The sequence below is a fragment of the Phlebotomus papatasi genome, chromosome 2, assembly GCF_024763615.1.
Source record: "Phlebotomus papatasi isolate M1 chromosome 2, Ppap_2.1, whole genome shotgun sequence".
Classification (NCBI taxonomy): Eukaryota; Metazoa; Arthropoda; class Insecta; order Diptera; family Psychodidae; genus Phlebotomus; species Phlebotomus papatasi.
Window position 1 is genome coordinate 32215888 of NC_077223.1, and position 13685 is coordinate 32229572.

Here is a 13685-nt window from a genome sequence, read left to right on the forward strand (position 1 = left end):
TGTTTAGGAAAAACAAAAAATAAAATTATGAACAACTTTTTAAAATTTTCGCAAATTTTTCTCTATTTCGTCCGTGAGTTTTTATATTTACTCTTTACACCCGATTCAAGAGGGATGGGAAAGTCTCAATTTTAATTTTAACCACTGACGACGACGAATGTTTCGATGACACTTTACACTCGTTCACAAAAGCTTAAGTAAAATTTTAAAAAAATCGATTTGAATCCTCTAAATCATAATCCTCCCACCCCCTATAACCGATTCTATCACCTGAAATTTTGATCAAAATTTAATAAAAGTAAGGTGAAAGGAACACCTATTGACACTTTAAGAACTCGTGTCAGGAGCTATTGACACCTTACTCGGTACCATTTGGAATACAAAATTTCAACATTTATCTTTATCGGAAAACGTAGATTAATGAGAAAACGTCATATATTCCTTGCATTTTATTAGATACATTAACACTAAACCTACCGAGATTTTTATATACCTGTTCCTACCATACCCGATCAAATTGACCGATACTGAAAAATGTTATCAGAGACAATACTATGACCTCCTTTCAGTCTTGGATGTTTTAGAGAGAGAGGCCCCCAGAGTCCATTTCATCCATTTACAGCAAAGACAACCAACCCCTTCTTCCCCTAGATGGTAAAAAAATCGGCCAGAATGGAAGAATTTCTTCTGATTTATTTTTTTGACCAAAGTAATAGAGCTAGACACTTAGAATGTTCTGACAACCCCCCCAAAAGTTAATGCAAGGAATCCAAATACTATATGGATTTTGTTCTCATCCCACTCCACTGCTCCAAGACAATGCTATAATACGATATCCCACTTGTCTAATTCAACCCCTGACATCTTGACTATGCCCCAGTGTTCCGTACAGTTCGAGCACTAATACCAATAACAATATTCACTACGTAATATGGCGTAGTATCTACGTACGTAAGTACAAGCAACTGAATGTCAGGTAAGACGTTTTCACTGTGATAAAACGTAGTACAAACGCACCGCCACTGCGCCCAAAAAACTCTGGGAGCATAGAAGAAGCATCCACATCACGGGAAAGGCGCTCCTGGGTGGTGTACGATCAGCCGATACTTTCAGCACAGAGTACATTGTAACAAAGTATTCCGATATGATTAATAATACTACGTAATGTGCCTGGACACACTTAAGGGGAGACTTGGGCACATGTAAACATTTTCAATAGATGCGAATTTGAGGTGATTTTCCAAGTACACAGTGATTTTTTGGAAAATATTTCTTAGCTCATGTTTTACCCTTGGGTATAGGCAATACATCGAGGGTAATGCGGATGCTGGAAAATAATTCAGTTTTCCATAAAAATAAAATTTGTGTCACTGTGCATTTTTCTCTTTCCACAAAATACCTGGGGTAGAAGTAAACACTTTCTGGGGAGGATGTAAACACCCTTTTTTCCACCCTTGAAATTAACTTTGCACCACTTTCAATTATTTTGATTACTTAAGAGATATAAAGACTGCTTATTTTTCAAAAAATCACTACACTTTTTACAAAGAATAATTAAAATAGCAAAAAAAAACTAAAAGCATGCAAATAAAAGATATTTTTCAATGGATTTTCCTCATATTTTGACATCATGTGACTTCTTATTGACCACAACGAAACATTTCCCATCATGAGATGCAGCTGTCAAACGAATGAAATGAAGAAGAAAAAGACAAAATATTTTGCCATTCATTCTACACTCGCGACATCTACAATTACGGGGAAATTGCCTGTTTACATCTACCCCAAATGCTGTTTTCTGTCCAATTATTAATTCTTTTAAAATAATGAGAATCTCAATTTCTCTAGTAAATGCATTAATATAATCCTAAAAGATGTAGGAAAGAACTGGTATTGCTACATTTCGATTATTTTACACAGTTTTTAATTTCCAGGTGGAAATCCAAATGACCAAAATAATGGAAATATCAAAAATTTTCGGGAAAAATGACTTTAATTTTTAAAGTAATTACGATTTTATTGACCAATTCATCTGTGGACATATATCCCCATGGTATCTATGAATGCTTATGGGTTTTATCCTCTGGAGTCTTAAAATGGATGAAAAAAATCACAGTGTTTACAACTACCCCTGTTTACTACCCCAGTTCTCCCTACGACTTAAGCTTAGGGACGGTTTAACTTAATTGTAATCAAAATAATTATTACATTACATTTCCATCATTTTCTTGACTAAGCCGTCTCTCGGCTTAAGTCAGGAAATTACTTAGTGAGAAACTGATGGGAGTTTAGTCCAATCGTTATTTTGATTATAATTACGTTAAGCCATCACTCGGCTTAAGACATAAATGTGTCCAGCACATAAAGATCATCCTGTTCATCTTTTATGACTATTTCAGACAGCTAAAAAAAATGTCTACAATTTAATTCTTAATCAGTGAAGTACATCAAGACGAAAAATATCTTCCCCTTGTTGGACAATTTTCCTAATCATCGAAGGGCATGATTGTTATATAGTTAATCCTGGTAAAAGTTACCAGCCCAACAGATTTTTAGATTAAAACCAGACGTAATTGTTGATTAAGAATTAAATGGAATTTTCCTGATGCCCTCAGGAACTGGATTTAAAAAAATCCTCTTGTGTGAAAACCCACTAAATAAACTCCCATCCTCTCGTATAATCGAATCACTTTCACTTGATGCAATTCAATTCCCATTATAATTACAGGAGATACAGTCACCATCAACCCAACGTGCCTGCGTGGAGAAAATGATTTGACCCCCACTACAATGACTTTTCATTTGGCGCGAAAAGTCAGCTTTTAGGGGTTGTCTAACGGGGAAGTTGGCGGGAAAAATAGCCACGAGCATTAGCTTTGTGGATGGCTTTTTGCATGCTATAATCAGGAAAGAGGTGGCCTGATAAAAAAGAATGTATTGGGTTTTGAGAATAAGGGTAGCTTTTCACCAAAGTGAAAAGAAGAAAGGATCTCCCCCAGAAGAACAACAACCTGTTGCCACATAGAGTGTAAAAAGCCACACCTGCTCTCACAGGATTGGCGAAAGTTGCGCATGTCTAAGGCATTTCTTTACCAAAAACATACACTTCATCCCCTCGATCTTTTTCTCTTACCCCACATCATATGCCCTCTAAGTTGGTTTTTGCACCAAAATGCGCACAATTGTCTGTTATATGATGAGCGCCATTGAAAGGAGCCTTTGTGTTGGTCCTTCGAACCACCCCCGCGCGCACTTAAAAGAAAAACCACTTCACATCTCTGATGGGCAATCTTGTATTTCGGAAGAAAAGGGGGTGTCTCCCAATACCACTGAATAGTACCCAAGGAATTGTGCTGATGACTCTAAAAAAAAACCCGGTGACTTTTTATCACTCAACACAACCTCAGATTTCCCCTCAAAATTTATATCAGTCGCGCCAAAAAAAAAAACTTTCCAGCACACCATCAGGAATGCCATCCAACAGTGAATATTCAGACGTCGAAGAACCACAGAACGGAACAGACCGCAAAGGACTTGAATGTAAAACAAAGTTATCGGAGATTTATTCACAATCTTCGGAATTATTGTGATTTCTTGTGAATCAAATATAGTGAATTATTTGTGATTTAGAACACACAAGGACATTTTATCATGAAATTTTCCACAGAGTTCAAAATGAAGAGAAATTTTTGACTGACAAAAAATTGTGTGCATTTTTATTAAAGACTTTTGTTTTTGGAGAAGAACTCAGTTAAGGCTATATAAACTTGTGAAAAAAATGTCCAAAAGCCAATCGGATCACATAAAACGCCCCATGAACGCCTTTATGGTGTGGTCTAGGGGACAACGACGAAAAATGGCCCAGGATAATCCCAAAATGCACAATTCAGAGATTTCCAAAAGACTTGGAGCTGAATGGAAACTCCTATCAGAATCCCAAAAGCGACCATTCATCGATGAAGCCAAGAGATTGAGGTAAGAAGATGAGTCCTTTGCAAAAAAAAAAAGACGCATCATTTTCAGTAAAACGTGCTAAGCAATTTTTTTCCACTATCATACCATGAAGATAACAAAAATGCTCAAGAGTGATAAGGGCACCCCAAAGAGAGAAAGATTATTTACTCCTCGATAGCGACAATCCTTAGCAGCATAAAGAATAAATAAAACTGCTTCACGTCCACTTTTGTGGTGAATAAACATTGGATTTCGATTGAACAAATAACAATTCTCTGGGTGTTCAATAAAAGTGTCGTGGATGAGACGTTGAATGAAGGAGATAAAAATAGCGGAATTGTGGATATTTAGATTATAAACATATCATTCCTTTTTTTTCTTCCCCTGTCACCACATATCACCTTTTCAGACAAATTATCAACGACTTTTTATTCTTCAACTTGAACCAATAGAACCCTACGTGTTTTCTTCATAACAAGATATTATCAAAAATCAAATATCGATTAGAAGAAAAAAGGGCTTCTTTTGATAATAAAGATGATTTGGGTGACCAATACGAGCGACTATGAGAAATCAACATTCTACATGCTCTTTTATAATGATTCAAACTAAATACACATTAGAAAATCAACATTATTCGATGTCGTCGGAATATCACAATAGATAGATTTGTTTAAAATTTATAACGTGCAAAAATTATGAAAGCTTGTCGAAGATAAAAAAAGCACACATTTACAAAAAAAGTGTCTTTCTTCAGTTTCTTTTACCATTGAATTAATTTTGTGAAAAAAAAAGTATAGGGGAAAGTGGCCTGCCTTTGAATGCTTTAATTTTTCTCTTACTTCTCAAAGCTAAAATTCCATTTTGTTAATCTAAGTTAATAGAAAACAGTTAATATTATTAACTATAGTTCACAAAATAGAATTTCGGACTACTCAAGCTTTGGACAACTCAATTTTTTCATATGCTTAATGTATTTCACTTATAGCTGTATTCTGAATATTAAAATATAACTTTAAAATAAAATATTAAAATATAATATTATAATGGGCAAAATTAATCTATAACAAATTGGAAAAAAATTGTTCGAAGCTTGACTCGGCCGAAGATAGAACGCTTTCCCCTAAGGGAATATGGGCTGAGGGTCACACCGCCCAAGAGCTCAAAGATCTTGAAAATTACACCACGCTCAGACACCTCCGATCGGTAGGGTAAATGTGCCAAATTTCGGCATAGTTGCATGCAAGCGCCAAAATCTCAAGTTTGAAATGTAATATTTTTAACCCTTAAACGACGAGACACTTTTTACGGGCTGAAAATTAACAATAAAAGTTAAACTGAGTAACATAATCTATGATAAGTTTTACATTTAACTTCGGAAAGTCCTACAGAGTCTGATTCGGTGTATTTTGTGCTTCTATGAACGATAGGGACAAAAATAGCCCAAAAATTTAAGTAATTTTTCTGACAATACCAATGAATAATATTTTTCGCTTTAATGAAAAATATTACGTATGAGTATAGTAGTTTTTATTGCCAAAACGATTTTGTTTAAAAAGATTGGGAGTGTAAAAAATAAATAAAATAAATTATGAATTTGAGAATTTAAAAATCGCCATTTTTGAGCTTAAATATTTACTACATAGCAAATAGCTAGAGACTTGCAAAAAATATTCTAGATTCCTTCAAATTTCTACTTTACAATAATGTACAGACATAAGAAAAAAATAACTTTAGTCAGGAAAAATTATTTTCTTTATGGGATACCGGTGTTCCAATCGTCCTTAAAGGGTTAATACAAATTGATTTTTTTCATTACTTCTTAAGTAGTGTTGCTTGGAATCTTGTAGACCGTTTATCGTCTTTATTTTCATTAAAATCATTCTTAATACATTTTAAAACGAACAAAAATTTAGACATAGCTTTGGTGGCCTATTTCGGCCACCTTCGTTCTCATAGTTCCTTGTTCTTTCGGTTTTCTTCCATTGTCTTTATCATCACATCTCGTTCGTCGAAGCAGCATTTTTCGTTATTTCTCTGCATTGCATAATTTATAGAGTACGTAAAAACTAAAAATTCATGGAAATTCGAGGAACAAAAAAATGGCCGGAATTGCAAGCCTTGCGAAATTTAGTACACTTATGCGACTTTTTCATATTTTTGTGGTTTTTGAAAATTCCTAATTACGAGGAAAATAAAGCATAACCAGCTGCAATTTTCGAATCCAAAGGTTTGTTCTGTTCAATAATTTCAATTTGGAAAGTGATATCTTCATATTTTATCTTTTTAATCAAAATATCCTTTATCTCAGAAAATCTTAGTCACTCAGGTTTTTAGGGCGAACAGATTCTAAATCGGTTTTAAATTCCAGAGGTTTTAATTTTTTAATTTATCTATGCTACCTCGAAAACCACTTTTGTCCCTCACACTATTTTCGAAATTCAATAGATATAATTTCAGTTGACTCAAACAATGGTGTCATTAAAAATGCGTCAAATTGTTCGTTGCTGAGATATCGCGTTTTGAAAATTGCTTTTATCATTATCAAACTTTAGGAAAAATAGAGTTAAAAGTGGATTTAAAACAGATTTGATTTACATTTTCTATGCTATTTTTGAAGTCCTTCCTATTTTTCCCATTTTTGAAGTGTGATCCTATTTTTCAGTAGAATTTTATTGAGAGAATCCGGTTTCAAAAAAGATTAACTTTTCTGTAAATTTCTTTCGAGTTTGTTCACATATCGAGTATACAGAAGGACAATTTAAATTACATCTTCGTATTTAAATAAAAATATTCTAATATTTGGCACTGCAGAAATGAATAGCAATATCTCCGGCATACCTTTTAAATCAGAAAAATTTCGTAAAATCAAAATTTACATCCTTTTCTATCTCAAAAGGCACTCTTCTTCTTCGTACTCAAAAATTGTTTTGAACTAAAATTGAATTTGTAGCGATATTCAAAAGAAAACGGGGACTGCAAAAAAAAAACATTTGAAGAAAAAATGGATGAGTTTTTTGATTTCAAGAAATTTTCCTGATCTAAAAAGTATGCTGGAGGTATGAAAAATTGATCACCGAAAAATCCAATTTTTTCAGTACTTAATGTAGAACTTTAAAACCGTGCAATTTTTATATAAAATTTATCAAAGATACAATAAAAAAGTTTTCCTTTCACATACAACCATCTTACATAATAATTAATTACGTAAATTATGCCCTAAACAGACTTACGGTTTAAGCTGAGAGACGTCTTAGTGGGAAACTAATGTATTCTAATCACAATTTACGTATATTTACATTTACGTGTATTTACAATTTAGTATATTTACGTTAAACCATTCCTAGGCTGGAAACATAGGTCTGTCTATCATATTAGACTCATCCTTGTGAATCAAAATGTCATAGATAAAATAATAGTGTTGAACACAACCTAACGTATACTTATCAAGTGTAATATAGTTTGTAAAATAACTAATAATTGTTATATGATTAATCCATAATTCAATTAATTATATTAAATAAACTACGATTAACCCATTAAAGACGATAACAAATCTTACAAACCAGATAATAAAAAATGCACTTAATTTATCAGTTTTAAAGACTTCGGGGACTACTAAAGTTCTTCAGGTATTTAATATCAATTACACGGAAAGTGCAGAGCTCAAATCACTAAATTTCTCTTTCTTATAAAAAAGGCTTTTTATCTTCTTTCTTAAAGATCGTGACCCATAGAGAAAATTATTTTTCCTGACCATCTAAAGTTATTTTTTTTCTAATGTGTGAACGTAATCACAAAGTAAAAGTTTGTAAGAATTTAGAACATTTTCTTCAAATCTCCAACTATTTGCTATATAGTAAGTATTTAAACTCAAAAATGACGAATTTTCAAATTAGCGCATTGATGAATGATTTTTTTTTATATTTCCAACTTTTTTTAAGCAAAAATCTCTTGGCATTAGAAAATACAATAAGTATAGATAATATTTTTCATAGGAACGAAAATTATGATTCAACGCCATTGACAGAAGAATTATTTTAATTTTTGGGCTATTTTTGTCCCTATCGTCCATAGAGACAAAAAATACACCGAATCATACTCTGTTGGATTTTCTAAGGTTAGATGTAAGACGCTTTATTCATTTTGTTTATCGGTGTAATTTTTATTGTTGTTTTTCGGTCAGTAAAAAACTTCTCGTCCTTAAAGGGTTAACAGCTGGAGTTTGATTCTCCAAGTGTCTTGGATAAAATGTAAATAAAACTCTATTTGCACAAATAAAACTCTATTTCGAGTTTTCAAACTATATTATTGCACAAAGTTAAAAAAAAAATGGAAAAGCTCACTAAATAGCACGATTTTTCGCAGGAAATTGAGTGAGCCTAAAAAAGTCCAGTTTTCTTTTGAAATATATATAAGGTGAATTGCCCTCAAGTCGACCGGTTTCATAATTCGACCGGTAGAGTTATTTATTCAATTTATTTATATTTGCACTAATATTTGCCGTGATCTAACATTAATAGGTCAATTATTCCATAAATGAATACGAATCAGTGACAATTTTTTAGAAATTCACCATCAAACATTCAAATATTGACCACCGGTCGAACAAAACGAAAAATAAATTTTCGCATTTTCGATAAAACGAAAATGCGATAAACGGTGAGCAAAAAAACTGTACGGTCAATCACTCGTACAGTTTTTTTTGCTCGTCGTTTGTCGCATTTTCGTTTTATTTCTTCAATTGTCTTATATTATTTTCATCTAGTGCCACCGAGTATAAGATAAGGTAACACGGTAATGGAAAATTTGCGTAAGAATTGCAATGGAAATGCATAAATTAACGAAATACGGTGAGGCTACGGCGAGCATTTTGTTGTCAATATGATTCTGCCCTAATCTACCTTAGATTAATATCTATAAATCGAATAGGATAATTTCACTTTGTTACTATTCACAAAAAGGGCATTGCACATGAAGGAGCATCCAGACTACAAATACCGACCACGACGGAAACCCAAAACCCTCGTGAAGTCACCCGTTCCACAAGGAAATCATCATCATTCACCCACCTCCAATAACCATCAACATTCCAACAAGGATTCTCCAATGCCAGCCAAGTACCCTTTTGTGCCCAGCCTTGACCTCAGTCTGAGTCTACCACCTAGGCCGCCGGGTTTTCCACTACCGCACTATTCCACCCTTGATCCAGCATTTGCCCTCGATCTCCAAGCACGACTTCAGGCCATGTGTGCCAACGGAGGTCTCTACCATCCTTGGCGGTACTTTGGTTGCCCCACCATTCTACCCACTTCAGATTCACCACCTTCACCACCCACACCCGTGTCATACGTCTGCGTCAAGTCACCCAAATCATCACCGCCGCCCCCAACGGCACCCGGGGCTCCACCACCATCCACAGTCATTTGACCCACACCGCTAAGGTTCAACGTGGAGCACACGGCTGTTTAGGGGCAATTGGAAAGAGCTAACAACTTGTACGAGAATGAACCCGAGTGAGAAATTTTCAAAATTACAAAAAAATATAGTTTTCCTGCAAGTTTAATGGGTTAGTTAGTGAATATAGTCTCAGTTATTCTGACATATTATGCAAATTTTCGAAAACCAACTTTATAAAATAATAAGTCCGATTCTATTTTAAATTGATAAATACCTAATACCAACGATTCAACGACGTAATACCTGAGCCTAAACAGAAGTAGATTTTGATTCTCCAATAGTGTCTTGGATGAAAGGTAAATGGAACTCTATTTGCACAAAAAGTCGTTGAAGTTCGAAGAATTCAAATTCAATTTCGAATTTTCATACTAAATTCTCGAACAAGTTGGGAAAAATTCATCAAATATTGCACTAAAAAGCTCGCAAAAGAGTTACTCAGTGATTATGGAGTGATTAAATATTGGGGCAAGAAGTAAACGTCGTTGTTCAGTTTTTTTCCTGACAACAATGTGTGAAGACCGACACTTTTTGACACTTGAGCACTACGAAATTCGAACAAGATGTAACTTCCGCCACCTTGCGAAAGTATTAAGAAGTAAGAAAGTCTCTTTTTTGGATCTTCAAATAGATTTTCGAATTTTTCAAGATATACTTCTGTACGGAAAAAATACCTCACTCAATCAAATTTACAGGGGTACAACTTGTTATTTTTTCGAAATTTTGTAATTTTGATTTATTTAAAAAATAATAATAAATCAAAATAATAATTATTTTTCAAAAATATAAACTTTTATTTAGTTATGCAATTAATTTGTAGAAAAATGGGCACAAAAGGAACTATTTTTGTTGTTTTTCTTTTTTATAAAAAAGGACATCGCACTTTAAGCTGTTCCCTGTTTTCATGTTACTCTTATTCGGGAAAGATATACCTACTCATTATTAAAAATTACAGGAGAAATTCTGCCCTTCTGGTGAAAAGGTAGAACCTGAAAGTTCTGATGAACACTATTTGACCTAACATTAGTATGAAACATATTTTTACAACAAATTGGATCTATTATTGACTTCTGAAAAATTGCTCAAAATAAGTTGAACCCTTGTAAATTCGAATGAGTGAATGAGCGACATAACATTGCGAAAACATTTCAAATAAGGTTAGGGTTATCCAGTAATCAATTTATTCCAATTATTCGTGCTATAATTCAATTTCCCTATGAAAATTTACGCCAAAGGCAAAAAAACAGCATTGACTATCCCTCCACAAAACGGAACAGGATAAAACCTCAAAATGGTCATCTCAATTAAAACAATTCCTCCCAGCAAATAATACATTGCGGATATAGACAGGTTAATGGTCTCATAATTGCATATCATCGAGACTCACACTTTGTCCAACCCCCAACCCAGGATGTTCGAAGAGGGTGACTGTATGAATGAAAGGGTTAAATTGCAGGGAATTTACAACCGAGATGTTTCAATTTACATCAAAATTATCTATTTCGTTTTAGCGTTATGGGCTCCGCATGAGGTTTTTACTTACGGAAAAATCTTCTCTTTTTCTTGAAGCCAATGTAAAACGCACGAAAATCGTCATGTGTATCTCATTATAAAATCTTCCTTGTAAATTTGTTTTTACAATTCCTAACTGTCCCGTAAAACTTGGAAAAAAACTATTAAGCCAATAAAACGTCAAGAAAAAAAATTAGTATGAAAGAATATTTTTAAAAATGTGATAGTTTTCATATCATTCAGAAGAGCAAATGAAAGAAAAAAAGATGTTAAAGATACAAGTAATCATGAGATGTAATAAATAAAAAATGAAAGAAATTAATTGCATTAATAATTTTTTTGAAATTCCTCTTTCTGCTGATCATTCCTTCTCCCCCTACCCTCCCCCATAAAATAAATTTTCATCCCCAAATACCAAAATTCAAAATGAGAGCGCGAGGGGAAGAAGTCGATAGAATCTTTCGATATCCGGTCAAGTTGGTGTAAAAAATAACCAAGAAGAAATGTGACAAAAGAGCATAAATCAACATATAAATCTTCTTGCTATTTTTTTCCATCCCACCCCCATAGTATATCCTATTGAAATTGGCATTTGGCGTATTCACAGTCAATAATACAACACTATAAAATGATATTATGTATTCTTGTCCATAAATTCATCCCTTTTGTCACCATCAATTTATTTCTCACCCCTTACAATAGCAAAAGAACTCAACGTCAGACCTTGTACATCGTCACCGTGGAATAAAGGTAAGGAGACGTTCTTTGTTGCTGTGAAAATCCCCAAAAACGAAGACAGGAAGCGTGAGAGGTAGGAAATGAAGATCATCGTGTTAAATATACAATTTACACTTGAATGTTCAAAACACTAGAAAGGGTATTTATGAGTGAAAGAATAAAAAAAATGATACTACATTGAATTTAATATTGCCAAGATTTTTGAAGGGTGGAAAACTCACAGGGAAGAGTATCCCAAAGCACACTACAGCAAGAAAATTGAGATGTTTAAGAACACTAGAAAACACTAGAAAAGAATTATTGCATGTTTTAATCAAAATGAGTATCTTTAAAATCTGGGTATAAATTAAAATGGTCAAACTCTGCGTAAATGTTTTATTTTCACTTCATTGTGAACAACATTGTAGGAATAAAAACATGACGGATTTATTTATAAATCGTCGGATAAATCATCACTTGCCGTAAATTCATTTTTGCGATTTTGAAATATGCATTTTGTTCATTAATAATTTGTAAGTAAGGTAAAGTGCCCTCAAGTTGACCGGTTCCTCAATTCGACCGGTAGAGTTATTTATTCAATTTATTTATATTTGCACTAATATTTGACTATGATCTAACATTAATAGGTCAATTATTCCATAAATAAATACGAATCCGTGACAATTTTATAGAAATTCACCATCAAACATTCAAATATTGACCACCGGTCGAGTCGAGGAACCGATCGACTCGAGGGAACTTTACCTTATTTGTTGTAACTTCCATTTTTAGTGAAGTCACGACAAGTTTTCCTACAAAGTTTTCTTTAATCAGCACTTCCCGAAACTTCTTGCAATATTTCTGATTTTATTGCAATTTTTTTCAATAAGACATTTATATACTTTTTCAAATATCCAGCTTAAATACTGGTAATTCATTTAACAATGTAAGAAAAAAATAAGTAACATACCTTCTGACTACCTGTCATCAAATCAAAAGAAAAAAACAATCCAACACACAAAATTTTTTTCAACAGAACTCATGAAATAAAATCTTGTAGGAATAGAAACATTGTTGGACATTTTTTAGTCTGGTTTGTCGAATAAAGACTCTTATTATCATTTTAATAATTGAAATTGATATTTTGTATTTTGGCAAATTACGGCTGAAGTGACGAAAAGTTCTTACTCTACCCTACTTTCTCGAGTTAACACACATTACATTAGTACTACTTTCTATATTTCTATTCAAAAGTGTCTCATTTACAACTAATTTTAAAAAAATAAAGCTGAGCTGAAAAATATGCCCCCTGACAAGTTGTCAAAATGAAGTTACGGCAAATGCTGATTTAACTGACGCGGTGGCAGCCAAAATCTCGAAAGCCAAAATCCCGCACGCCAAAATCCCGAAAGCCAAAATCCCAAATTTTCAAAATCCTGAACGGGATGAAATTATATGGAGGAAAATGTTTAGAATAATTTCCTAAGACACAGAAGATTTCTCTTTGCCTCCAGCAAGCGCGGGTACAATCGTGGGAGTAGCTGTGACACGCTTAAGAATTCGGGATTGTGGCTTTCGGGATTTTAGCCCATTCGGGATTTTGGCTTTCGGGATTTTGGCGTTCGGGATTTTAGCTTTCGGGATTTTGACCGAAACCCAACTGACGAAATGCTTTACTTATGTACATTGCTGCAAAGACGCAAATATTGCAATTACTTTTGGTGAAAAAGAAAACAATTCTAAAAATTCAAGGAATAAACGAACGTACAAAAAATAGGCACCTTCAAAATGTATCTTCATAATATCGCTCCTTGGAAATTACAAGAGGCTAACTCATTTTGAGCAATTTTTCAGGAGACAACACAAAAGATTCAATTTTGGGTAAATATAATTAGGGTAAATTAAGCTAATTCAAAACCTGCTCCAAATGGAAATTTCTCGCTACGTCAAATGGAAACGTCATTGTTTTCATGATAAATACAGTACTAAATTATTATATTTATATATTCTCTATACCACAATTTCATTATTTTGTTAATTTTGCT

At 33.4% G+C, this 13685-nt stretch overlaps 1 protein-coding gene across 1 annotated transcript; it reads left to right on the forward strand.

Moving 5' to 3' along the window:
* The first annotated feature begins 3469 nt into the window (after positions 1-3469).
* Positions 3470-9624, forward strand: LOC129803535 (transcription factor SOX-14). The gene is made up of 2 exons (XM_055850167.1): positions 3470-3975; positions 8919-9624. The coding sequence occupies exons 1-2, from the start codon at positions 3779-3781 to the stop codon at positions 9382-9384; spliced, it is 663 nt and encodes a 220-aa protein (XP_055706142.1). The 5' UTR covers positions 3470-3778; the 3' UTR covers positions 9385-9624.
* Positions 9625-13685: the final 4061 nt, after the last annotated feature.